A 24,587-nucleotide genomic window follows, 5' to 3' on the forward strand; every position below is an offset into this window, starting at 1 on the left:
AGTTGAATAGGCGTGGCTATGAAGAAAACTTAACTTAACCGATTACGATAATTCTCAAAAAGTTTTCAGGCAATCGATAAACAAAGCATTTCCTGGCCTGCAAACTCAAGTTTAAAAGTTTTTGCACAAGATATTAGGGGAAGGGCTAATGATATAGAGGGTAGCAGACTATTCCAAGTGGTCTGGTCTGGTCTTCTGGTGCTACTTCTGCCCATCACGAAACCATTAAAGACGCCTCGGGAGCAGCTCTTTAGCTTCCTTATGGCTATGGAAGTCTGGTCAGATCAAGTGCCAGACATTTTATTGCCCAGACGCAGCATGAACAGGCGTATATATAGCGTATATATCTATGCAGACAGCCTCATCTGGAGATGTTGCATATTGGCGCTGTCCAACAAATTTAGCAACATTTCCTGCTCGATGCGCTCACTTCAAGACATCTTTTTTCTTTCTTCACTTTTTACTGTGTACAAACAAAAGTTTTCAATCGGACCTCACGCATTTTCAAAATGGGGAGTTTCCAGTTGGGGTAGGGTACATTGTAAATGTAATTAGTCAAAGAGAAGAGATCAGTTAGTTCATGACATCATAACCGCTGACATATATTAGACATATTTTATCCAAGAAAGGAAATTTAGAAGTCATCTGTTCAATATTTCTCAAAGTGTACAAAAAAGTTTCACTAGAAGAAACGAAGCCGAAAAGAGTTGAAAAGTTAAAAGTCAAAAGAAATTAAAGCATTAATTTAACGCCAGCTTTGCTTAGCTTTTGTGCTGCTCTGGTAATTGTTACCTTAGTACCTTTAATAGGTGAGTGTTTGCGAGTGCGTGTACACACAATGCACTCGAGGAAGTTGCGCTATTGTTGGCCATCATTAAAAGACAATTTGGGAATCGAGGTTTTGGGCCAAAACTCCAATTTAAAACCCCTTATATGCGGGCCATTGCCTTTGGATCTACTACGAAAGGCATTTAAAGGCGAAAAGCGAAAGTGTTTGGCCATATCCATTGCATTCGTTCTACTGCGATTGAAGAAATGTGGTGGTCTAACGGTTTTCCAGGGAGGGGGCCACTGGGGGAAATGGAGATTGATTAAAAGATTTACCTCGACCGACGATGATGCATTTCCCTTGATAATTTTTACGTAGTCAGCGATTTGCAGCTGCTGGCCCCTGAGGTTGCCGCTAATGCCTTAATAATATGATAAACTGGCCCAGCCAAAAAAGAGATTAATTTCCAAGACATTTCCCAGCAGCAACAGAGCAGCATCGGGAAAGCCGGCAAGTGAGTTGTTAGCTTGAACTAAACGTGGCATGTGGCAAGGGGAATTTTGAATGTTAAACGCTGGATGGGGCATGGCCAAGTTTCCAGAGCAGAGAGCAGCGGATAGCTCACTGGTAACCGCTCACCTTTCTGACCGAAAGTCGCTTTTTGATGGCTTTTAGCTCACCGTGTGTTTGTCTTCCTCTACTGTTTTTCCCGTCCCCCTTTTTTTGTTTTTCGGTTTCGGTTGTTTGCAGTGCACGTTTTCCTAATTGCTCCACTTAATCTCCGCTTTTAAGAGTTTTTGGTGGTCAGTCAATGGCCCGCAGAGAAAACTAAATACTATTCATATGTGAAAATGTACACAGGGGCAGTGCTCCTTTGTTTCGGTTCGCAATTTGGCCAAAGATAAAGTGTAACTGAAAGATGAAAGAAATCAGTTTGCAATGAGTGATTTAAAGGTCGTTGAACATGCATCTGAGAACCCTTTCAGCTGGAATCTTAAATCAAAGATTTACTACTAATGGAAAAAATAAAATATAGATATAAAATCATAATGAATTTTCTTTGAATGCGGCACTTAAAGTTTAAATGGTCTTAAACAATTGCTTAAAAAGCTTTCGCTTCGTGAGCCTACTATATCCTGACTATATCCATTTACAATATGCCCTCGGCTGCTCTCTCACCTTCTCACGATCGTTAAAAGCTCTCAATTACTCTACCTGTAATACCGGTAGCCTGACTTGCAGCGCCAAAAACAAAGAGCGTGAGTAATAAAAGTGAGTGTAAAGTTTTTAATTAACGAAAGTTTGGCCATAAATATGGCTTGGAAAATGCATTTCCGAATGTCACAAATACTATAGGTAGCTAAAATTTCCATATGTTGGACACGTACGAATGAATATCCATCATGGCAATTATGCAGGGCCCCCTCAGCAGCCGGAAATTTCACTTTGTGCAGTGAAATTATTTATTGGCTTAAATATTCGCAGTATGTGCCGAAGAAATGTCTGCATGGAGAAGGCAAAGTGTCGATGCCTGGTTCATAATCATTAGGGCTTGCCGCCGCGTCACTTCGATTGTCAGTTAAGCAGCGCTGCTTGCCACTGCCCACGTTCAGATACTCGTACTTGTACTTGCAATCCATCCCTACTTTTATGCCTTATGATGTTTTAACTACCTCCAAGTCCACATGACAACACATCCACATAAAGTTGAAAGAAAGGGGCGTGGGTGGTTGAGGCAGGGGAAGCAGAGCAGACGGCTTCGATGAGATTAGACACACACATGCAATCACAGTGGTCACTCACAAAATTGAAAAACAACTTACAAGCCATAAATTTAAAAAATTTTCTTTATGTTTTGTGAAAACAAATAAAAGTTGTTTAGTATTGGCAAATTCCTACTTTTAAAACGTCATTTTTTATATAGCTATTAAAGTAAAAAGTAAATTTCTTAAGGTAAAAAAGACCATTTCCTTACCCAACTAAAAGCTCATATATTTTAATGTGCAATAGAGAAAGCCCGTTTGTTTCAATGTGATTAAATGTATATTTAGTGTCTTGAAAACGCCAGAAAGGTAAAAGCCATATTTCTGAATGGCGGAAATTTATTACCATGAAACACCCAGGGCGGTCATATTTTGTGACCAGCAGCGACCACTGTACTCAAAATAATGTGTGAGTGCCGAACCGGCGACTGTGTATCTCTGTGTGCTCAAGTGAGTTCCATTGCACTTCTCCTGGTGAAATATCAGGCGACACTTAACTATTAAGCAAGAGCTGGGCAAAGTGGCAGGAGAAGACAGGAGGAGATGGAGCTCTCCTATTTTTAACCGCATGGAGTGGGCTTGTGCCCCACAGTCCCCATTCCATGCAACCCCCTTCCCGGTTTCCATTCCATCCCTGGGCAAGTCAGTGTTGCCATTTTTTTTTTAAAGGGAAATATGAATGTGTTGAAGCAGGAAGAGAATTTAAAAATACATTTTTTGACAGATTTGTAAACATTAGTAAAAACTAGATTACGGCTTCGTTGTGTTTACGGAATATTTCATAATTAAACAAGCAAATTTATATTGTTGGGGTTTTATAAAGTTAAATGTAACTTTCAGCCTTAGATGACGTCCAAGAGTAATTCAACAAAAATTTATTGCTACCTAAAAGGAATTTTTAAATCGCAAGATTAAAATACTTTCTCTGGATTAAAATTTAAATAAAATCTGAGTTCAAGGGAAAATAGCTGAACTGTCAACGCTGTTGCAAGTGCTTTACGCCTAGGCTTTTACTTACTCACACCGACAGGAAAAAAGGGGGCAAGTGGCATGGTGGTGTCAGGTTGCCGCATGCACCACTCCGAAAGAGCCCGTACCACCACCCCACCCATTCCAGCCCGTGCAACGCTCAGTGGGTCGCAAGTCCCACGACCCACCGATAGTAAAATGGCAAAGAAGCAAAGGCAGCGGCGGCTGCAACGACGACGACGACGACGGCCAGTCAACTTTTGGCTCGGCTAAACAAAAGTGTCTTCGCAGAGCTAAAAATAACCACTGTTTTGACCCAACTACTACCCCCTCTTCCTCTCCAGCTCTTTGGCTCCATGGCCCCCGATCCTCTTAGTCGCTGGCTTGCGCTTCCTGTTCTGTGTGCAAATCTGTGCCAAATGTTTTCCAAGAAAACGAAGTATGCAAATACATATTGCATTTAAATTCTTGTTGCAGCAGCACAGCAGCAAATGCTGCAAATACAGGAAAACCGGCAAAAGGGGCGGCCTCATTAGTAGCAAGACACTTGAAATTAGAGTTTGCTGCTGCTGGCCTGAACGTTCGGCGATGATGAAAGTGATTTATGTCCGGCAAAGGCAATGTTCCTCAGCTCCTCGAAGACACGAGATCCGAGACCTGATGTCGTCTGGGTTGGCAGCAGCTTCATCTTGGTTAGGAAACATGTTTGTGGGTTGCTACTGCTGTACTTTTGGTGTCCATACACCTTGTAATTAACAGTAAGGGGGGGTTTTTAATAAGGTCTTCGTTAAACATATTTTCATTTAAGTTTTTTAGGTCTTTTTCTTAGCTTTTCTTCAGACAAAATCATTTGACAGTTAAATGTTAAAGGAAATCATTTAATGTAATTTCTTGCGTAAGGATTAGTTTTCCTAGCTAAGTTTACCGATTTCTTTCTTAAAACAAATCTTATTTTATCTTGTCCATCCAGAATCAATTCAGTTATTATATAGGGTACCTCGAAGTCAAAAAATCCAAATGCACTTGATTTTTCCTTCAGAAAAACCAGATGCAAAAAGTCAAGAAAAAGAAGAAGCAGATACATCTAAAGAAACGAGAAGAAGCAGCTGAAGAAAGAAACAATTGCATAGGAACCCTGAAGTGCACTAGACCTGAACTATTTTTTCGCTTTTTTTTCTAATGGCGCTTTTTGCAATGGCACGGCATAACTGAAGCATATCTGCGCACACTTCTCGCTAGCGCACATAAAATAATAAAATGTATAATGTTAATCCCGCAAGTGTTTTTAAGACCGGCTTAACTATATATTTTATTTTCGCTTGAGTTCTTTGCGTATTTTTAAACTCTTTGTGACCTACAAGCAGAGTGTCCAATTCACCACGAGTTGAGTTCTGGCATCGAAAAAAAAAAGAGAGAGAGAGTAGAAGAGAGAGATTGAGAGTGGGCTCCAACTCCAATCCGTATCAGCTGTAGTTTGTTTTTGTTTTGATGCGCCACATGGCACATGAAGCGCGCTCTTCCTCTCCAGCTTTTGCGCTCTGAGTTGAGTTGGGTTTCGGTCGTTGTTTTTGGATCGATAAAACTTCTCGCGCTGCCGTGGTATAAAATGCTTTTCACTTTTCCCACTGCACTTTAGTCGCCAGACATTTATCGAAACGTGCACATCACCAGCGGTCGCACACTCAAATAACACATATATATATTGCTAAATATCCAATATATCCTTCGAAAAAAATATAATAAATAACTCGCGAGTGCAAATCATTAAGATATTACCTAGCTTTCTTTGTGAGTGAAGTGTTTTGGGAACTTTAGCTAGTTGGTTGGGAAAATGTTGCATGAAAGGAGATTGAGATGAAATCCTGACTTACCTAACTGAAGGAATTTTCTCCGCTTTCCGTCCGCTTTTCCTCCAGTATCCACTTCTCTATATTTTTCTCTCTCTCGGGATGCTTCTTGCATTCTCTCAAAGTTGAGGATTTATTGATTTTACGCACATGCAGCATCCCCAACTATGAGTCATCATCCATCCTGCAACGTTTTCCCCCACGTGCCTAATCTCCACATTTTCCCCTTTTCCGCGTGCGCTTAGATTTTTCCAGTGTGAAAAGTAAAGCAATTGCATCCATCCAACAGAGAGATTACCCTTTCGCAAACAAACAAACAAACAGAAATGGCCGCCTACGCTGCTTTCAAACACGTTGAGCTTTACAATGTTGGCAAGGCCAAGAAGAGGTAAGAAATTTGTGCAAGGATAACATGAAAATTTAACATTGTTTAGGGAAAACGAATAAGAATGTCTGAAAAAAAGAATCATTGAACTTTTCTTTTCGAATTTATGTTAATAAAGACCTTAAAATAAAGGATATGCAGACAAAGGAGTTTAAGCCAATTTGTTTTCGTCAAAAAAAGGCAATACTCTTTACATAAAAGGCCATACGGAAAGCCAGTTAATCACTGGAAGAAAGGTCTTTGTTAATATGTTTCTTTGTTAAAAAATGTCTCCTGAGACTTAAAAAGGGTTTAATTACCATGACGCACAAATAAAATGAAACAAAGAAAACCACAATGTTGTTTAAATAGTTTTGTTATCATTATTTGTTTGAAATAATTTAATTCTCTATAATATGACAACTTCTAAAGAATTTCAACAGTTTTTATTAGAGGGTGACGAGCGAAGATATAAACAAATACCAACTACACATTATTTGTTTATCAATTCCAGAATTAGCTTTGCTAAGCAATTCCTTTTAAGTTTTAATATTATGCGTCACTTTCGAAATATGCCCTATGTTCTCAGTTAAGAGATTACTCAACTTGAATGAATTATATCGAGGTTATCCGACGACCGACTCATTTTCCGTGAAGTTTATCAACTGTTACGTGCATATTGCATATTTTGTTATTGTTTGCCATCGCTCGAGTGAACTTTGATTGGCAAACATTTCGGAAGCCAGCAGCAGCAGCCTCATCGTGATCTGCATCAACATCTTCATCTTTATCCCATTGTCTCAGCTGTCAGGCCGCACAAACACCGCACATACACACACACACACGACCACACATTGTATATTCATTTGGTTATGTGTGTAGATTAATTTAGCGTTCATTCACCTCGCCGCCTGACTGACTGACTAACTAATATGCACTACCTATACAGTCGCGTGTGCACGGGGCGTATGTGTAATCTGGGGGAGCAACACTTTTGCAAGCGCCTACTTCCCACAAAGCCGAAACCATCAAGGAAACCACCTAACCACCACCTAGCAAGTGAACCACCTAAGGCACGCTGGCGTTAGTGTTGGCATGTCTTTGGATGTCTCATTGATTTTCCTTTGCCAACGGCCAACTGCCCCACGCCAAACCGCCACGCCAAAGCACCTCCCCCGACACCATCGCAGTCCACTCCGATGCCACCACACAAAAGTCAAAGGCACCGACCGGCGTTCTTTGGGAATATACCCTTTCTTATTTTCCGAGGGTTTGACAATCTCTTTTCGAGCCATCAAAACAATAGCCAATTTGAATTTATTAGGAGGTATTTACGAAACTATAATTTTGAAATCAAAATCGTTGAGTTATTAAGCCATATAATTATTTGTGTATTGTACTGCAAATTAATTTCAATACGTTTGAAGCTCTTTTTTAAATGATATCTTGTAAGTGTATTTACCTAAACTTCAGAAGCAAAGGTGTTATGGCCATTTTGCTTATTAGCAATGTCTTTTATAACATACTAATCAATAGTCATTAATAATCAAAAGCTTAGGGCAAAAAACTTTTTCATTGATATTCAATTTTGACTAGTTTTTGGAATCATATTTGGGGGTAATCGTTCAGGTTGTTAGACATTTAAACTGATTAGATACACCGATTATCCAAATGATACGAAAATATAATAAAATGTTTATTATTGAACAATCACCACTTATTACCGCTAGAAAGAAATCCATTATCTTATTACCGTTTATCACCGCTTGTCCCAGGGTATTTCCCCCATCGACTTGTCTTAAGTTAAGCCTGCCTTTCTTTTTCTTCAGTAAGTTTTGGTTTTTGTTTTTGCATGCAATTCTTTGACCAAGCCCCTGCCCAGCACCACCCATTTTTATGCGCCTTTCGAGTGGGGAAACAAAAATCGTTACCAAAATGTTTTTTTTCTTCGTTTTTGTTTTTTTGCCTATGTCTGTTCCGTTTACCACTCTTACGCTCTCGTACCTGTCCCGAGTTCGAGTGGTGGAGTCCAAGACCAAGTCCGCTTCCCTGTCCGCTCGACTGTCCGTCGTCCGGTGGTCCGTGGCGGACATTGAACCCCTGCTACTCTCCCGCGGGCCCCCTTGGGATCGGATCCGAGTCGAAGATTAGTTTTGGTCGCAGCAGAAACCAAATAGAAACAATTTTCCTTATGTGTGCCATGTGCATTATAAACAATTTGCTGGATTTTATGGTCCATCGATGTGTGGAAAATGTGTTAATCATTGTCATTGATTGCGATTGTATAACATACCGCCTTGGACTTTCCCGCCAGAGGCTGGAGGCCGAAAGACGAAGGAAAATGATTAATATACTTTTTCTCTGCATTTCGATGCAGCGACTGTCCCCCTTTCTTCTGCAAAGCCGTGACTTATTATTGTAAACAATCAAATTAAATCTCAAAGGTGCGACGCGCCAAGATATCGGATTGAATTGTCGCTCTTTGTTGCGTTGTATAAGCGGCGGAAATCATGACAATTCATTTTGTTTATGGCATTGTCTATCCATCAGACGATCATTATACGCTTGAATTCCTTTGCACAATGCCCGCATATCTACTGTTTACAACCTGAAGTTAACCTCATTCTGCAAGGAAAGTCAGTCGGCAAACAAATCAAGAATTACCATATATTTATAACCATATATATTATATATATACATTCTTATTTGTGAATGTTTTTTTTGGCGTTGCCAAGTCAACATTTATGTAAATGATTGCAGAACATGAGGAAAACAAGTCAAAGTCGTTATGAGGAATAATCAACAGAATTCTGCAGCACCTCCCCGCTATCATGACCTATTGACAGAACCGAAAAGGAAATCAAACACATTTCTGTAATACCTGCGTCAATGTAATTCCTGTTGACACGGAAGTCGGGCAGGAAAAGCGAGGAAAAACTTTTCGGCCCTCAGTGGAAGTTCCCCTGGCAACCTCAAAAAGAAATATATACATATATATATACTAAATACATGGGCTCTTTTCTTTTTGATTGATACTGTACCTCAGAGTGCCTGACACGATGAATGAGGCTGTTCACTATATTCAATTCCCATCGATCGGTTAGCAATTGGAGGGTGGAGTATGTTTTGTCCTCTAGTCAGGAGGAGCCAGCTCTTTCTGAATATATTAGAAAGTCCTTTCGCTTTTCACAAAGCCGCAAATTAATCAATACAAATTTATTAATTACATATTTAAAAGCGGCAGAGTTTCAACTTTCGCTGCGATGAGTGTGTCAGCAATTCTGGTATGGTCTGACTTTGGCTTTAGCAGTTGCTCTCTGGCACTGAAATGCACAATTTACGAAGCCAATCCCAGCTTACGTACGCATATACATAATAATAATAAAAATGCCAGCATCACTATCGGCATCTACATGCGGCTTTTTCAAGACAGCCAGCCAGCTTTTCCTCTCGAGCACAGCACTTTCCTTTGAATCGCGGCGGAACTGCAGTAACTGCAACCGCACACGGCTAATCGATAATTATTCATCGGGGCTCGGGCCAACACTATCGATAATTGACAATCTATGGTTTGGCAGCTCCATGCTGCAACTAACTCCTTTACCCCACCATTGTCCAATTATGAATTTTCATCAAATCCCGCTCCGTCCATTAATCACACCTCTCCATAACAAAAACAAAAGAAAAACTTAAACCACCCGCTGCGGTTTGATTTGGTGCCCTCTTGTGTCTTCCTGCTCATCATCTTTGGTGGAAAAGCCAATCCTCCTCCCCTGCTGTTATCCAACACTTTTCACAGCCGTGACTGACCAGGAAAACATATCAATTTAAATGCTATTGCTTTGATTGAGAGAGGGAAATGGAAAAGAAGTGCGTGGACCTGACAATCAAATTGTAGTTAAATCATGGGCATAGGAAGTCGTGTTTAATTGGGAGTCACAGCAGGAGATCTCCTCGGAATATCTCTTTTTAATTCCAAAGGAATGGAATTAAATATTTATCTTAGGCATTATCATTTAATAAAGATAGCTTGGATTATGAAAAATAATGACTTCCTTTTAAGGATGAAAGCGGATTCCTTTTATCCATTAATTATCATTCCAGCAATCACCTCTGTGGAATTCCTTTGACAACTTCGATCCGATTGATAGAGATATATTCCAGTGGCCACAGCTGATTGGATTTGAAAAGCTTTTGAGAGTGGAAAGCAACGGTAAACATACCGCGCTTGACTGATCTACACCGCCATGCCTCCCTCCTCCTAAATAGTGCTGCTCCTCCCCTTCCTTTCTGGTCAGCGGGGAAAGTAGATTCTTCGGAATAGGTATATCTCCTCCTCAGTTTTCTGTTTCATTGTGTTTTGTTTGATTTTGGCTTTGGCTTTGTCTGAAGAGCGGCAATTATAATGGATTCGACTAATCAACGTTTTTAGGTAAATCAAAAATGGGAGGGAGAGACAATCATAACAAAAGTGGCAGCAACAATAGAAGAAAACCGCACACAATTTTCGTGCTTCAGTTGGATTTTCATTAGTTTTTTTTTTTTTTATTGTATTATTCGTTTTGCGGTTGCACGAAGCGGACGGGACACGTTTTAAATGAAACAAAAGGAAGCAGCAACGCAGCTAGTGCACTGCTGCGATGCAGTCGAGCAGCAAGCATAATGAGCCGAACAAACCCAAAACTCGATAATAAATGGGCAGCAAAAAACTAGAGAAAAAAAAACAGTAACACATCAAGTGAACTCGTCCGATAAACAATTACCCGGACATTCGAATCAAGCCGAATCAACTGGAACCTACTCCAAACTCCAGCTCCAAGCTCCATTTTCATTTCCATCTGTATAGCCATCGCCATCTTTCTATGACCATGATGTACAGGTGCAGTGCAGCATAACGATCGGCTGGACTAACACTGATGCTTTATGGACTAAACCATAAAGTTGAGGCCTCGCGACTGACTGGCAGTAAATTGTGCATTTTTATTGCATGATTGCTCTCAGCAGGCAAACAAAAACTAACAAATGAGCAGGGAGAGTCCAGAAGACGATTCCTCGACATTCCGCAGACGGGACTCGAGTGAAAATTGCTTTGACCTGGGCCCTTTCTTTTCCCCCTACGGGAAAGCCATGGCCACGGCCCACTCCCCTTTTGTGTGCATATATACATGGAGCGAATTAAGCCGGCCGTTTGCCAAGTTTAAACAAAGTCATAAAAATCAATTGCAATTAATCAAGTTGCATGGTACAACCCCGCCCTTGTCCCGCAGCTCTAGCCAAATAGCAGCAACTTCATTATAAAACGACATGAGGCATCCGCCCAGCTTCCCCTTTTTATCCACCAGCTTGAGCATTAGCCAAAAAAAAACCGAAAAAAAAGAAAGAAACAAATTAACTTTGGCTTGGCAACGGACAACAGACAACCATTTCAGCCTTGTCTTCTCTTGTCTCTTGGATTTTTCTTGGCTTTTTTCCTGCCTCTTTTTTTTGGTTGGTACCCCTTGTCTTGGCCAGAAGCAGCAGCAGCTTGACAGCGAGATAGACAGACAGATCGGCAGAGACGGAGGTTTTCACACCACCAGCATTTCCATTACGAAATTTTGAGGTATTAGTCATAGAGGGAATGCGTTTAGAAACGAAACGAAAATAAGCTTCTTATGCTCCAAATGCATTAGTTTTTTTGTTATATTTTTATTTGTTTTTTGTCTTCAGTCGGCTTGCTTTCCCACACGCTGTCAATACACAAAAAGTTTTCCAACAACTTTTCGCGGAAGAAGAGGAAGCAGATCTCCGATTTCAACTTTTACTTGTGCGCTGACTAAAAACGATTTTTGACAGTTGGTTAATTAGAAAACTGTCGTAATGAATTTGGCGTTGAAGTTTATGAAGCTCCAAGATAGGAGAAGATAATTCGAAATGGAAAACACTATTTTTCTTTTTGAATGGAAAAAGAAGAGAAACCCGTAATATTCAGTAATCGAAATTTAATTGGGTTTTTTGTGTGGTTAAGAAATAGCCCTCAAATTAAAAATCGAATCTTAAATATTAATAAGACTTCGATCATATTTTCTTCATCGTTCAGACATATTATTACAACCTTTCTCAATACTGAAAATCGTACACTTTTTATCAGGTCAAGCGCAATAGAAAGTTAAATTAAATTTCATAATTTAAAATCGAGAGGCTTACGAAGAGAAATACGATGTTTTGCCTTGGACTTTTGGTATGGCCACGCCTCCTTGGTGTTGTAATTAATTGACGGCGGGTAAAAGGGAAATCTGGGAAAGCCCCTTGATATGTGTGCAAACATAAAACAATTATCGCAGCGGCATTTGGGGAAAAGGAGAGTCGGAGAAAATGGGAAAAATACCCTAGAGCCGTGTCGAAGAAGAAAGGCCGCCATGGAGAAAAAAAATCAGAAAAAAAACTAAAACCCAAACTAAATCAGAGCGACAACTATCACTTTGAGCCAAGTATTTTCTATATGCACAACCCGAACAACTTTTACCCGAAAAGGTTGTTTTCAAATTTCGCTGTTTTTGTTGTTGTTGCAACAGCACCATGCCACATTACCTTTCGCTTGGAGCGGACTCTTCCTCCCTGCTGGCTCCTTTCCTTCCTCCCCTTGATATACATTAATTTTTGTCATCACCCAGGACGGGAGAAGCCAAGCTAAACCATGGCAAGGCTCATGGACTCCTCCAACTGGGAGCCACCTGCGCAGTGCGCACTCCACCTGGCTCCACCTGGCGGTCTTGTTTTGTCGCAGATCTCCTGACTTGGTCAACATTTGCCCGCGGCGCCTGGTGTGTGAAAGGTTTTCCAATGATCCAGTGCTTAAAAGGGGGAGGGGAGCACAGCAAGATTGCTCCATTCGATTTGGCTCATATTTCAAATTGAGTCAACCTATTAGGTTCCCAGGAAAAATGCAAACTAACAGTGGAAACCAAAAATAAAAAAAAAATATTGAACCTTAGCTTGGAGTTTCATGGTTCCTTTAGTGCTTTATAGATTATTTTTAATCCATTTTTATAATTACAATATTAAAGTGGTAAATATAAGATGAATGCTTTATAGTTAGGTAGCTTACTGATTTTTCTATATATAAGCAAAAGTTATGTCATTAGTTGTAGTTCGAGTTTGAGGAAAAGAACTGAAATAACGACGCTGGGGCGGTGCTAATGCAAATAGGTTAATTGTGAATTAGCCCATTGACTAGAGGATTCCAGGGAAGCCAGACTGCGTGTGGAAAGTAAATGGCCAAAACCAGCTCAAACGGAAGCCATGCCAAAATAAACTGCGACACTTTCCGGGGATACAATAATGGCCAGAGGATAGAAATATGTATAACCTGTGGCCATTAAAAGAGCAAAACTTCCAAATTTGGCAGAGCCACAATGTGGTGACCTTTTTTGTTTAGCTTTTTTTTCTTCTTCTTCTTCTTTGGTTAGCCGGCGTGTGGATGGTAATTAGTCTAAGCCCGGCTAACTGGCGGTCATTAAGATGGTCGGAATATCTTCGCCACATTGACAATAAGTGCATGGATATTGTAACCGAATGTGCCGCATGTGGCATGAGGCAGGCATGGGCTAAAAAGTCAAACGCAACTTTCGCTTTCCATTTGATCGGGCCGCATTCGGGTAAGTTGGTAGGTTCACATGCATGAATGAATGAGAGTCCACTTGGCTGGCGGCTTAACTGTTTAAATAATTATTACTTGTTCGTCACTTGCGCAAAAATTGCCCATTTACCGTTGCTTTGTTAGTTTTTCCTCTCAACCCTGCCGTTCCAAAAAAAAAAAAAAACAGAAAGAAAAATAATGAAAACAAAGCGGAGAAGAAACAAGTCTTTGTCAAAAAAAAAAAAAAAAGAAAGAGTAGAAAAAAAAGAAGAGTTTTACGCTCCGCTGCCTGTGCTAACAAGCCTGAAGACATTTTAATAAGAACACTTTGCGCACACACTTCGCCGGGTTTTGTAGAGTGTGCGACAGTTATGATCGCAATTACCCCACTCACCAACCCAACCCGAACTGCGAGTGTGAGGCATTTCAGCGATTTCCCCACGCAACGCCACTCGCAAAACTCCACAGCACTGGGAAAATCAATTTCAATGATAGATAACAAAATGCCAATTTGAATAACAACAAGATCTAATTTTGCAATTGATTTTTCAATCGCCTTGATGTTGAGTTCGGAAAGCTTGTCATGACCTCTTAACATATGATCTTCTTTGAGCGGTTATAAGGACTTCCCTTCTTCATAACATCAATACAATGATACAATGCCTCTTAGTTAAAATCTCAGGTTTTCTCTCAGTGTAGCTCTATTCCCACTTCTTGCCTTCCTGCTCACTCTTCAAGTTGTTCACACACTTGTGGCGACCGTTTAACGGTTGTTTTGCCTTTGCGGCTGCGCTTCTGACGCTTTGTCATGTTTTTAAGGGCCAAGAAAAGCTTGGCAAAGAAGAAGCCGCCGCCGTGTAGTGTAATATAATTAATTAGGTGCAGCCACAGCAGAAGCAACAACGGCTGATACCATCCTCTTCCGCCGAGGCACACAATTTGGGTTGCACTTTCTAGCAGGAAGCCGACGCACCTTTACCTCCAAACACCCACTTTTCCCTTTCCCGTTGCACTCAATACAATTCTGATGGTAGAAAGTTTTTAATACCCGAAATGAATGCTAAACTGGGAATTGCCCCTATTATTTATGCTCATTGTTTTGTGGCGCCACACTTTAGCCTTAGCTTTGGCTCTCTGGCATTGTTTAAACTAACAGTAATCGGGCAGTAATTACAATGCAATTTTGGTTAATTATCGCAAAAGTGTAACAAAAGTAGCGGGAATCGCTTGACGACTCTCACTTTCCTGCGAAGATGAGTGCGTGCCGTATGGCTAGCAGCAGATGGTGCATAAAAAAGCAATCTTTTAGCCCACTGAAAGCCCGCTGATTTGATTGACGCCCCAAGGAAGGCGTCTTGCAGTAGTAAACTAGCAATAGCAAATGGCCAAGAGAGCGACCAAAAGCAAATGTTGACAAGTGAATGGTCTTTGGCTTTCCGAGCCTGGGGGCAAATGCTCCAACCACCAACAGGAGAGAGATGGAAGTCGAAGTTGGGATTGAAGTTGGAGTTTGAGCTTGAGCTGGAGCTAGAGCTAGAGAAGTTGGTAGCATCCACAGTTCAGCTAACTGTTGCAGAGTTTAATTGACGTCTCATGCTGGCGGCAGTAAAATGCATTCACAGAAACCTCAGATACACTCGGATAGCCGCAGTCTTCGATGGCTGACAGTGCGGTTCACAAATGCAAGACAGCTCCGATTTTGGCCAAATTAAAAGATCAAATGTCTGAGGTTAATAGGGGAAATCAAATTATGGAATAGTTCTTTTAAAATTTGAACTTCATTCCCATTGATAACCGAAAGTTTATAGTACCATGAAACCATAAAGAACTTGGCTTTATGCCCACAAACTATACTCCTTAATATAAAACCAATAACTTTATTTTTAAATTTTCTAAACGAATAAAACGAAGCCTTTACGATTTTCAAAGTTCATGCAAACGGATACGACCGTATTAAAACGATTGCCTTCCCTCAAGTTTATGATTTCTTATTATAACAATTATTTTGATTTAGTCCTGCTGCGTTGCCTAAGCCAATTTTAATAAAAAATGATTACCCGCAGAGATCTGGCACCATCTTGGCCTTACAGCTCCGGCTGGCACTGTATTTGATGGTTTTGGGCAACGTTGCGTGGATGGCGACTGACTGACTGACTAACTTGACTGACTGAGTACTGAGTGGCTGGTGAATGCCACAAACCATAACATTTTTGGCCAGCCTTTTGTCTCGGCTGCAATTCTTTATGCCGGGGTTTCCACTTAATTGCGATGCAGCTGAAGGAAGATGAGAGATGCATCTTGGCGTGACTTCTAATGCCCATTGAGTGCTCACCCAGCCAGCTCCGTCTTAAACTCGATGAGTGCAGCTCTCCTTCTTCTACTCTGTTCCTCTGGCAACTCTAAATCCATCTCCATTTCCATCCACAGTGATGATGATTAGACACAGACATTAAAAGCATTTCCCCGCTCTTCAGCTCCAAGTTTTCCTCATCGGCGAGCGTGTGGAAATTTGTGAATTATGCACTGTGCCATATCAATTACCGAGCGTAAAAGAATGAGCTTGTAATTAATGAGTCTCTCTCTCTCTGTTTTTCTTCGTTTTTTGCAGGGTGCTCAGGGCTCCGGGCGGCGGATCGAGCGACATCTTTGGATCGGAGATGCCGCAGACCCCCAGGAACGTGAAGAATCGCATGGCGTCCAACATATTTGCTGCCGAGAAAGATGGTGGAGTGAAAAACAACGGTAAGACCCAGGTCAAGATACTAAACCCATTTTCCATCCCTTTAAATGTGATCCCTGGCAATTACAAAGGAAAAAATGAACTTTAGTTGCTTGTTCTATTATTTGAATTGGAAAATTGTGTGCCTATATGATGAAAGATGTCTATAGATGATGATGTGGATTATGGTCTTTTAAATGCTTATTAAATGTCTATCGTTTTCTTCCCGTTCTCGTTCTTCTTTTTTTTCCTATCCCGCTCTATATCTTTTTCTTTTCTACGTATCTTTGCAGTACGACAAGGAGCTCACAGATTCTATTTCATTGGTACTTGAACTATGTCTCCCCTTTCCTAATTCATGTCAACAACAACTGCACACACAGTCCTTACCCAGTGTTAACCCAAATGAACAAAAATTGTATTCACTTGATTTTCGTTTTGTCGTCAGTTTTGTGCTAATTTATGTTCCAATGCAAGTTCTCAGCTCGCACTGATATACCCCGACTTAACCCAGAACACAGAGCTCACCCACTTCCCACAGAAATACTGACCCACTCCCACTCGAGAAGTTGCAATTCCAACCGGTTAGCTTCCTTTTTCCACCTGCTGCCGATGACATTTCGAGTTCAAACAGATAAAAGCCGAAAAAAGAACTCAAGGCCTCCTCTCCTCTTTCAGTTTTGGTTAACCTTTGACATATAACACTAAAACAAAAAAATATAGCCAACCGGAAAATTTCAATAATTTTTTTCGAATTACAATCAGTTCATAGCATTTTGAATGAATGCTGATTTCGTGTCAAGTTAAAATAAATAATTTTGCAGGACGGCACTACACAGAAAACACTATTTCATTTTATAAAAAAAATGTGCTTCTAAGAAATACTTAACCACTTATGATTTATCTCAGTGTATACACCCATCCACTGTCCCATTTATGTACATGTTTGTAAAACACAGTTAAGAAACTAATTTAAACATCTACTCCACCACAATTCCACTAATTTGAATGTTTTATTTTCTTTGGTTTTCCCAATTTGTTTGTTTTTTCCTTTGGATTTGTTACCCCTGCAATGCTGATGACAATGCGCAGGTGATGCACCACGTCGCGGCCAGAAAACCGTGGACTCGCACTCTCGGCTGTTTGGGGAACCCTCCCGCCCGATCACGCCCGGCAAAAACCATATGAAGAGCAGCATTCCCTTTGGCGGACAAAACTCAGAGGCAGCTGCCGCTCAGAAGCTCCTGACCACCAATGGCCACTACAATGGCAAGAGCGGATCGGTGTCCTCGGCCTCGTCTTCGGTTTCGTCCTCGACTGAGAATCTCAAGATGAACAGTGGCTCAAGATCAGGTAAGAATCATTCGCTGTAACTTTATTAAATAGTAGGAGTCGCTGGATTTGAACTCGATCAAAATACTGAGCTGTCAGAATGAGGAGCCAGTCAAGGACTGGAAATCCATTCAGTACGAGCCTAGAGCACAAAGTAGCTACACCGATTATTACTAAAGCGCTTGAACCAAAATTTTATATTTCGAGATAAGTTGTGATTTAAGCTCTCCTGCATATATAAACTTGTATATATTTTTTACTGCACGCGCGCACCTAACTCGTTTACCCATAACTCGTTAACTACTCGGCCGCCGATTCTTGCTGATAATCTTACTCTGCGTCAGTCCTCCGCAATATGAGCAGTGAGTACTTGTAGTGTCCAGAACCCCAGAACTTCATCCCCGATTCGCCTGCGATCTATCCTTATCCATATCTGCCCAGCAGCAGGACAGTATACCAAAGAATCATCACAAGATACATTGTGCCCACCAACTCCGGTTGTGATACCCGAACCAAAACCACAGACTGACGTCCTATCCATTGATAAATCGTGTCGTGATAGCGAAATAGGTGACGTCCCAGAAGATAACTATACTTTCAAAAAGTCCGATCAGGTGGACGAAGCCAATCAAACACGTCGCGACTCTGGCAATAATACCGATCAGCCACATTCGCTGAACAAAATGGCAGGCGTACCGGATCTAAAGGAGCCATTGGGACTCTGTCCGAATGATATTAAGGAGCCACACCAAGAGTGCTCCAAACTCGATTCTCGCAATCCGATAACTGGTCTCGGTCTCAACGGAGATGGTGTTGGCGGTCTCAAGCCCAAGAAAATCAAGATTCGAGGTGGGCGTTTTGTTCTGCTTACCGTTTCCTAAATCTTTCCCCAAGTCACAATTTAAGCCAAATAAGTTTTTTTAAGTTCGAGCTTCATCCGAGTTTATAGTTTTTGATTTGATTTTCTTTAATAATTTTTTCAATTAACTAATTTTCTTTTTCTTCCGTTTCCACAGAGGGCAACCCCGTCACAGGTGAGGGCTACAAGGCAGGAGGCAACGATTACCACCAGCGCCAGGAGTCGTCCAATGGTGGCACTCCGGTGATCAATAAGAACCGTATCCCTCCAGGCGGCTTCTCGTCGGGGCTCTGGTAATAAAAACAGGAATTGCTCAGATCCCAGCACAAGCAATGAGGGAGGGGGCCGTTGGCGGGACGAGACACCATAAGAAAAAACAAACAAAACAAGCAAAAAAAAATCATACTACCCATATAATATTACGCATAACCCTACCCGTATCCAAGAATCAAACAGCTCTGAAACTGAATTGGCAGATCGAAAGGATATGGCCAACGAATATTTAAGCGAGAGAATAAAAATTGCTCAACGATCTAAAGATGCCGGAAACAATTATCGCTGCTGTACACCAAGACGAAAATTAATCAACCACATTTAGGTGGCGGCGCAGTATACCTATCACTACCAACTACCAACTACCAACCACCATACCAACACCACCACCACAACCCCATTGCAAAACTGTAATTTAAATTCCTTAGTTCGTGTAATTCCATGAAATCGGGTGTAGCCTGTAACCCCAACCAAAATACGCCCACGTTAAGACATCTGATCACCGCCCTGCGGCACCTGCTTATAAACCTACATCAAACCCGGTATGTGCGTACGTGTGAGCGGGAAGCAAGGATGCGAGCAAAGGCGGCCGGATGGGGATCTTCAAATCACACTTTCGATTTTATTCTAGTTGCATACTACACGCCACATCTATATTTATATTTATACCAACCGCATCCACACGAACACTCACTTACACATACAAATTAAACATTGTATTACATTACATTAAATATGTAATTTAAACGGTACGATTGCACGTACTAATGTGCACGTACTAATTAAGTGTAAAAATACAAAATTCAAGCGCGAATATTTGTTCAATAAAAACCTTTCGTACATAATTGTGATCTTTCTTAAATTTGGAGGAGGAAATATATCTTGGAATTTTGGGATCATCTGACTGTTGCTTACGAAAGGGGAAGATTGACTCCTAAGATAACACTCCTCCCAAAAGAAAATTCCGTTTGTTTAATTTGACAGCAAAAAGCTGTTTTTAAAAAATGTTTTGGAGGAGGAAATATATCTTGGAATTTTGGGATCATTCTATGATGCTCTAGCTTACGCAAGGGGACTCGTAGGATGTAGGCGGTGTTTGCTTTGAAACGTATTTATATTTATATAATTTTATGGAGTCCTCACAAGTAACACTCCTCTCAAAAGAAAAATCCCTATTGTTTAATTGACAGCAAAGCTGTTTTTAAAAAATGTTAATTACTTTTGCGCCTTTTTTTTAAACAACATTTAAATATCGATAGTCAATGCGCTGCTTATCGATTTATAGTACCATCGTCTGGCAACGCTGTGTCGCGCCGTCACAGTTTATTCGCGGCTCGTGACTGCGGCGCCGCAAACAAAATGGCTCTGATTTTTGCAGACTAGAAAAAGTTGTTGGTTTTACCATATTCCCGATGCAATAGTGAGCTTAAAGCAAATGCAAAAAGACCAAGTGTCGAGTTCGCGGTTGTGGCGACGGTAAAGATGGAAGCTGGTGTCCGGGATACAAAGGCAGAGCTCCTCAAAGTGAAAAACCAGGCAGCAGTCGTTTTGGCCATTTGTGGCATATAGGATACGAAAACTAGTTCTTACGCACACACGCACGTACTCACACTGAAGATTCGCTGAAGACGCAACTCACGCACAAAAACCTCTTAGGTGGCCAAAAATGGAGGGCATGGATCTATGGACGTCGATGTTCTCATCCGATTTTGAGGAGGGTGAGCCGGAAGCGGAACCGGAGGGCAGCGAGCAATACGGAAATGGCAATGATGATTTCATAGGAGATTCGGAGATCCTGGAAGCAGGAGACGCCATTGATGATCTGCTCGAAGGCGAAGACGATGAAAGGGAAGAAGAGGAGTACGAGGATAGCCCAAAGGCAACAAAGAAACCTGATCCCGACGACGATGCTCTTTTTGACTTTGATACGGAGCCTATTGTAAGCATTGCCGAGCCAAATAACTCGGTTTTGGCCCCTGCGGGACCCATGGGCCATCGTGTTCGGCCCCCGACGCAGCGTCAATCAGTGCCCGGTGCTTTGGGTCGACCCAGAATAGGTCCTGGTCTCTCCGTAAGACCCACCACCTCGCAGATCAATGCTACGGATGAGAATGGGGTGCCTATTAACTACGAGCTGGGCGTGGTCTACATCTGCCCTGCCTGCGGCGGAGAGTTCCGCCAACAGGACCACTGGAAGCGGCATATGAACCACATCCACAAGTACAACACCCTGCGTGGCTTGAATTTCACGCCGCTAGATAAACTTTATCAGCGCTGCAAGGAGTGTAACAAGCGAATCGCTATGCATAGCCGGGAGAATCTTCTCAAGCACAAGTTCACTCACCTGCCCTTCAGGTGTACCAAATGCTACTTCTGCAAGCGGGAGTACAAATACAGGTAGTGCTTATAGTACGCTATCCAAGACCTACGTCTAAATCTTATTCTCTATTTAAGGCAAGATCTTATGGTTCACCTGCGCTTGGTACACTGTGACGAAGTGGTGGCCATGATGCGGGGGGGATATAATGCTGCAGGCCGTAAGACGCGGGTTAGGGAATCTAGAACCGAGCAATTGCAGCGGGAAAAGAGCTTCCGAGAGAATAATGACTTTGAGGAGGAGGAAGATCGCATAGAGGTGCGGAATGAGTTGCTCGAGCCAGATGCGGATGAGGTCGGTCTCCTGGAGCAACCTTTGGTGGAGGAAGTTTCCAAGAAGAAGGTTTCACGAAATCGAGGGGCTGCCGAACTGTGCGAGGATTACATACACTACATGTGCCCCGACTGTGGAACCGAATGCGACACACATGCACAATGGAGTCAGCACATCGAGTTCGTTCATGACTACGTGAGCCGAAGGGGACTTAATTTCCGGAGCGTAGATATGCAGATGCAATGCCTAGAGTGCAAAAAGGTGAGCGCAAAGATACTAAGATAGTTTTAGCAACAAGGGTTTTCGGGCTTCAATTCTCAATTATTATTCCTATTGTTATCTTTCATCTTAAAGATTGTGATTCCAAACACCATAAAATCGCTGCGCTCCCACAAATTCAGCCATTTGTCGCAGCCAGAGTGGCTGCGCTGCAAACTCTGCTACAGGGGTTTCACGGATCATCAGGAGGTGATCAGACATCTGCTGCAGCAGCACCACATGGATTCGCTGATGTCGGAGGAAATTGAGGACGAGGATGGTGATGGTTCGTTATCCATAATGCAGCAAGAAGAATCCGTCGAGGATAACGGAAACGGCGAAGGTAGTGGCGCCCCCTTGGACGAAGACTCTCCTTACTTTGAAGACGCGCCCAGACGCGGCGGGCGCATCAGCAGCGATGACATGTTTGAGCCTCACATCGACTATCTCTGCCCGCAGTGCGGTAAAGAGTTCATCGAGAAGAAGCATTGGCGCACCCATGTGGTCATGGCGCACAGCATGAACGATCTGACGAAGCTGAACTTTGAGATGATCAACGAACGGCAACTGAAATGTACTGAGTGCGAGAAGATAATCACCAACGCGTATGGAATCCAGAATGCCCAGCAGCACAGGATCACCCATCTTCCGTTCAAGGCGTACGCCAGATGTCGCAAGTGCAACAAGTCGTACACGGATAGGAAAGGTCTCGTCAAGCATCTGGCTACTTATCATGGCGTTGGTTGGCCAAAAAGGTCCGCCGGAGAAGTTGGTGTGCCAGCTTCGTTGCCCACACCCATCAAGCAACCCCGCAAGCAGATCGTGACGGTGGCGAATGAAACATACGAGATAATTTATCTTGACGACGTCGATCAAGGCGAAATGGAAGAGGATAACGATTTTGGAGAACAGATGCAGGCGGATGAAGAGGATTACCTGATTGCACCAGCTCCAGCTCCTCCTCCACCTCCTCCTCCTCCGCCACCCTCGCAAGGACCTCATCAACGCTATAAGTGCGTCCATTGCGGTACACTCTTTCCCACCCAGGCGGCTGTACGGGTTCACATAAGCGAGAAACGTTGCAGGAAGACAGTCGGCAGAAGAAGTCGACAGGCCGTGAATTCAGCCGGGTTGGACCCATCCGTTCCCACCGTGGAACAAAACTACATCTTCTTGTGTCCTTCCTGTGGCATGGAATATAAGACTCAGTTCGAGTGGCGTCGTCACATTAATGAGGTACACAACTTTGACAAGCGGCAATATCTTAATATGAAGCAGTTGGATAAGTACCGTTACCAATGCACTCAGTGCAAGGACATTGTGTGCAATTCGAAGCTGAAGGGGTTGCAAGACCACCACTTCCGACACCTGCCATACCGACTGTATCTTAAGTGCCTAATATGTGGTACTTGCTACAATCATAAGCCGAACATTGCGGCACATTTGAGAGCCCGACACAGCATCTACGATAGAGAGGCACCGGCGATGATCACCAAACCGAAGCAGGTGTTCGGCCGCCACAAGGATAACAGCAGTAAGGAGAAACCAAGACTGTCCTCTCCGCCTCCAGCACCACCGTCTCCCCCGGCATGCTCCTCATCATCTGCTTCCTCAGTGGCCAGTCGTTCATTAAAACCACAGCCTGGGGGTTTACCCACTCGACCCGCTGGTCTCAACACATTGGAGGACAGCATCTCATACCATAATGCCGTGGATTTAGACTTCATCACGTATTTCTGCCCCAAGTGTAATCAAAACTTTGACTCACATGCATTCTGGCGAAAACACATCGTGGAGCAACACAACTTTAATAGTCGGGAAGGACTGAACTTCCGCCAAATCGATAACCATCACTACCTGTGCCTGGAGTGCTACAAGCGGGTGACCGTGACCCACACCAAAGGCGCAATCGGGCAACTGCAGTCACACAAGTTCCGCCACCTGCCGCATCGATCGTTTAAGTGCTTGACATGTGACGGCGAATTTGTACGCAAGCAAATGTTCTTCAAGCACCTGAATCGCGACACCAATCGCTGTGATAATCGCCCGCACAGAGATTTGGAAGACGATGACGCGGAACAGGAGACGCAGCTGCAATCCATTTTTCACCTGGCGTGTCCGCAGTGCGGTGACAACTTTACAACACGCAACAAGACACAGTGGCGCGAGCATATTAACGACTACCATGGTTTGGCGAAGTTGGACCTATTGCACATGAGCAAAGTGGATGACAACCTTTACCGCTGCCAGGACTGTGACGAGGAGCTACAGACAAATCGACAGTGGGTATTGCAGTTCCATCGATTCCAGCACCTGCCACATGCAGCCTACATCCGTTGTAAACTGTGCAAGCAGAGCAATGAAGCTGGTGCAGCATCGGCGGGGGAGTTACATAGCCTACGTGAACTGCAACAGCACCTACGTAAGCACCATCCAACGGTAGGCGAAAACGAAATGATATTACTCCGAGAGCAGATTGTTCTGGAGGAGAAGGAACAAGAAGAAGGGGGGGAACTGCCCGCAGACGAGGAAAGCCAAGCTGACCAAGATTCTGGACCGTATATGCCGCTACCGCCGCATTTATTGGACGATGGGGACGACATAGAATTCGAGGACCAGTATCTGCTGGGCTAGGATCCACTCATAAGAACTATTCGACAGAATAATATCCAAGGTGCAAAATGTATTCTTTCGATGATAACAAGTAATTTCATCTTATTTAAAAAATAGTTTACGGTTATATTGAAAAACAAAGACCTCGTCTTGCCCATTTTTTTAAAAATACTTATTCCGATGTATTATTTTATAATGTAATTTTTTAAGACTCCCTGAATACGAATTTTAAATTTTTAATTAATTCACATTGATTTTTATAAATATTCAAATCTAAAAAAAGGGAAGAAATTAATAAGGAATCACGTTTGTCTATAATTTTTCAGGAAAAGTGCCAAACTCAAATTGACTTCAATTATTTTAGTAGCTGTTATAGTGAAGTTTTTTTTCCAATTTTGTTTATGCAAAAGCTTGTAGCCTTGATCATAGATTACGTTTTGACACTCAGAATAACCAGTTTTTTAGTCCTAAAAATCGAATTAACCTAATTCACTTCCACGACACCTGTACTTCCAGTGTTAAGCAGAATTTGATAGCCGCCCTTAAGGGCTAC

At 42.4% G+C, this 24,587-nt stretch overlaps 2 protein-coding genes across 8 annotated transcripts in view; both read left to right on the plus strand.

Annotated features, from left to right (window-relative positions):
- Nucleotides 1-19,358, plus strand: part of LOC108116403 (microtubule-associated protein Jupiter) — a 29,634-nt gene extending 10,276 nt beyond the window's left edge. Inside the window, exons 1-6 of one of the 7 annotated variants that reach the window (XM_017228274.2) lie at nucleotides 5,123-5,289; nucleotides 5,594-5,736; nucleotides 15,939-16,072; nucleotides 16,343-16,375; nucleotides 17,142-17,402; nucleotides 18,398-19,358. In XM_017228274.2, coding sequence (XP_017083763.1) covers nucleotides 5,675-5,736; nucleotides 15,939-16,072; nucleotides 16,343-16,375; nucleotides 17,142-17,402; nucleotides 18,398-18,537 — 630 coding nt within the window. In that variant the 5' untranslated portion in view covers nucleotides 5,123-5,289; nucleotides 5,594-5,674 and the 3' untranslated portion in view covers nucleotides 18,538-19,358. Of the gene's footprint in view, nucleotides 1-5,122; nucleotides 5,290-5,593; nucleotides 5,737-15,938; nucleotides 16,073-16,342; nucleotides 16,376-17,141; nucleotides 17,403-17,505; nucleotides 17,744-17,822; nucleotides 18,231-18,397 lie in introns of those variants that run through there. The other 6 variants (XM_017228275.2, XM_017228277.2, XM_017228276.2 and 3 more) reach the window with 6 other exon arrangements.
- A 496-nt stretch (nucleotides 19,359-19,854) lies between these two features.
- LOC108116427 (zinc finger protein 236) lies at nucleotides 19,855-24,227 on the plus strand. Its single transcript, XM_017228321.2, has 3 exons — nucleotides 19,855-20,910; nucleotides 20,968-21,424; nucleotides 21,518-24,227. The coding sequence occupies exons 1-3, from the start codon at nucleotides 20,180-20,182 to the stop codon at nucleotides 24,053-24,055; spliced, it is 3,726 nt and encodes a 1,241-aa protein (XP_017083810.2). The 5' UTR covers nucleotides 19,855-20,179; the 3' UTR covers nucleotides 24,056-24,227.
- Nucleotides 24,228-24,587: the final 360 nt, after the last annotated feature.

Source organism: Drosophila eugracilis, unplaced genomic scaffold (assembly GCF_018153835.1).
Source record: "Drosophila eugracilis isolate 14026-0451.02 unplaced genomic scaffold, ASM1815383v1 contig_367, whole genome shotgun sequence".
NCBI classification, from domain to species: Eukaryota; Metazoa; Arthropoda; class Insecta; order Diptera; family Drosophilidae; genus Drosophila; species Drosophila eugracilis.

Coding starts and splice junctions, on each gene's coding strand:
- LOC108116427 (XM_017228321.2), top strand. CDS start 20,180: ATGGAGGGCATGGATCTATGGACGTCGATGTTCTCATCCGATTTTGAG. Junction 20,911..20,967: donor AAGCGGGAGTACAAATACAG/GTAGTGCTTATA, acceptor TCTCTATTTAAG/GCAAGATCTTATGGTTCACC. Junction 21,425..21,517: donor AATGCCTAGAGTGCAAAAAG/GTGAGCGCAAAG, acceptor TTCATCTTAAAG/ATTGTGATTCCAAACACCAT.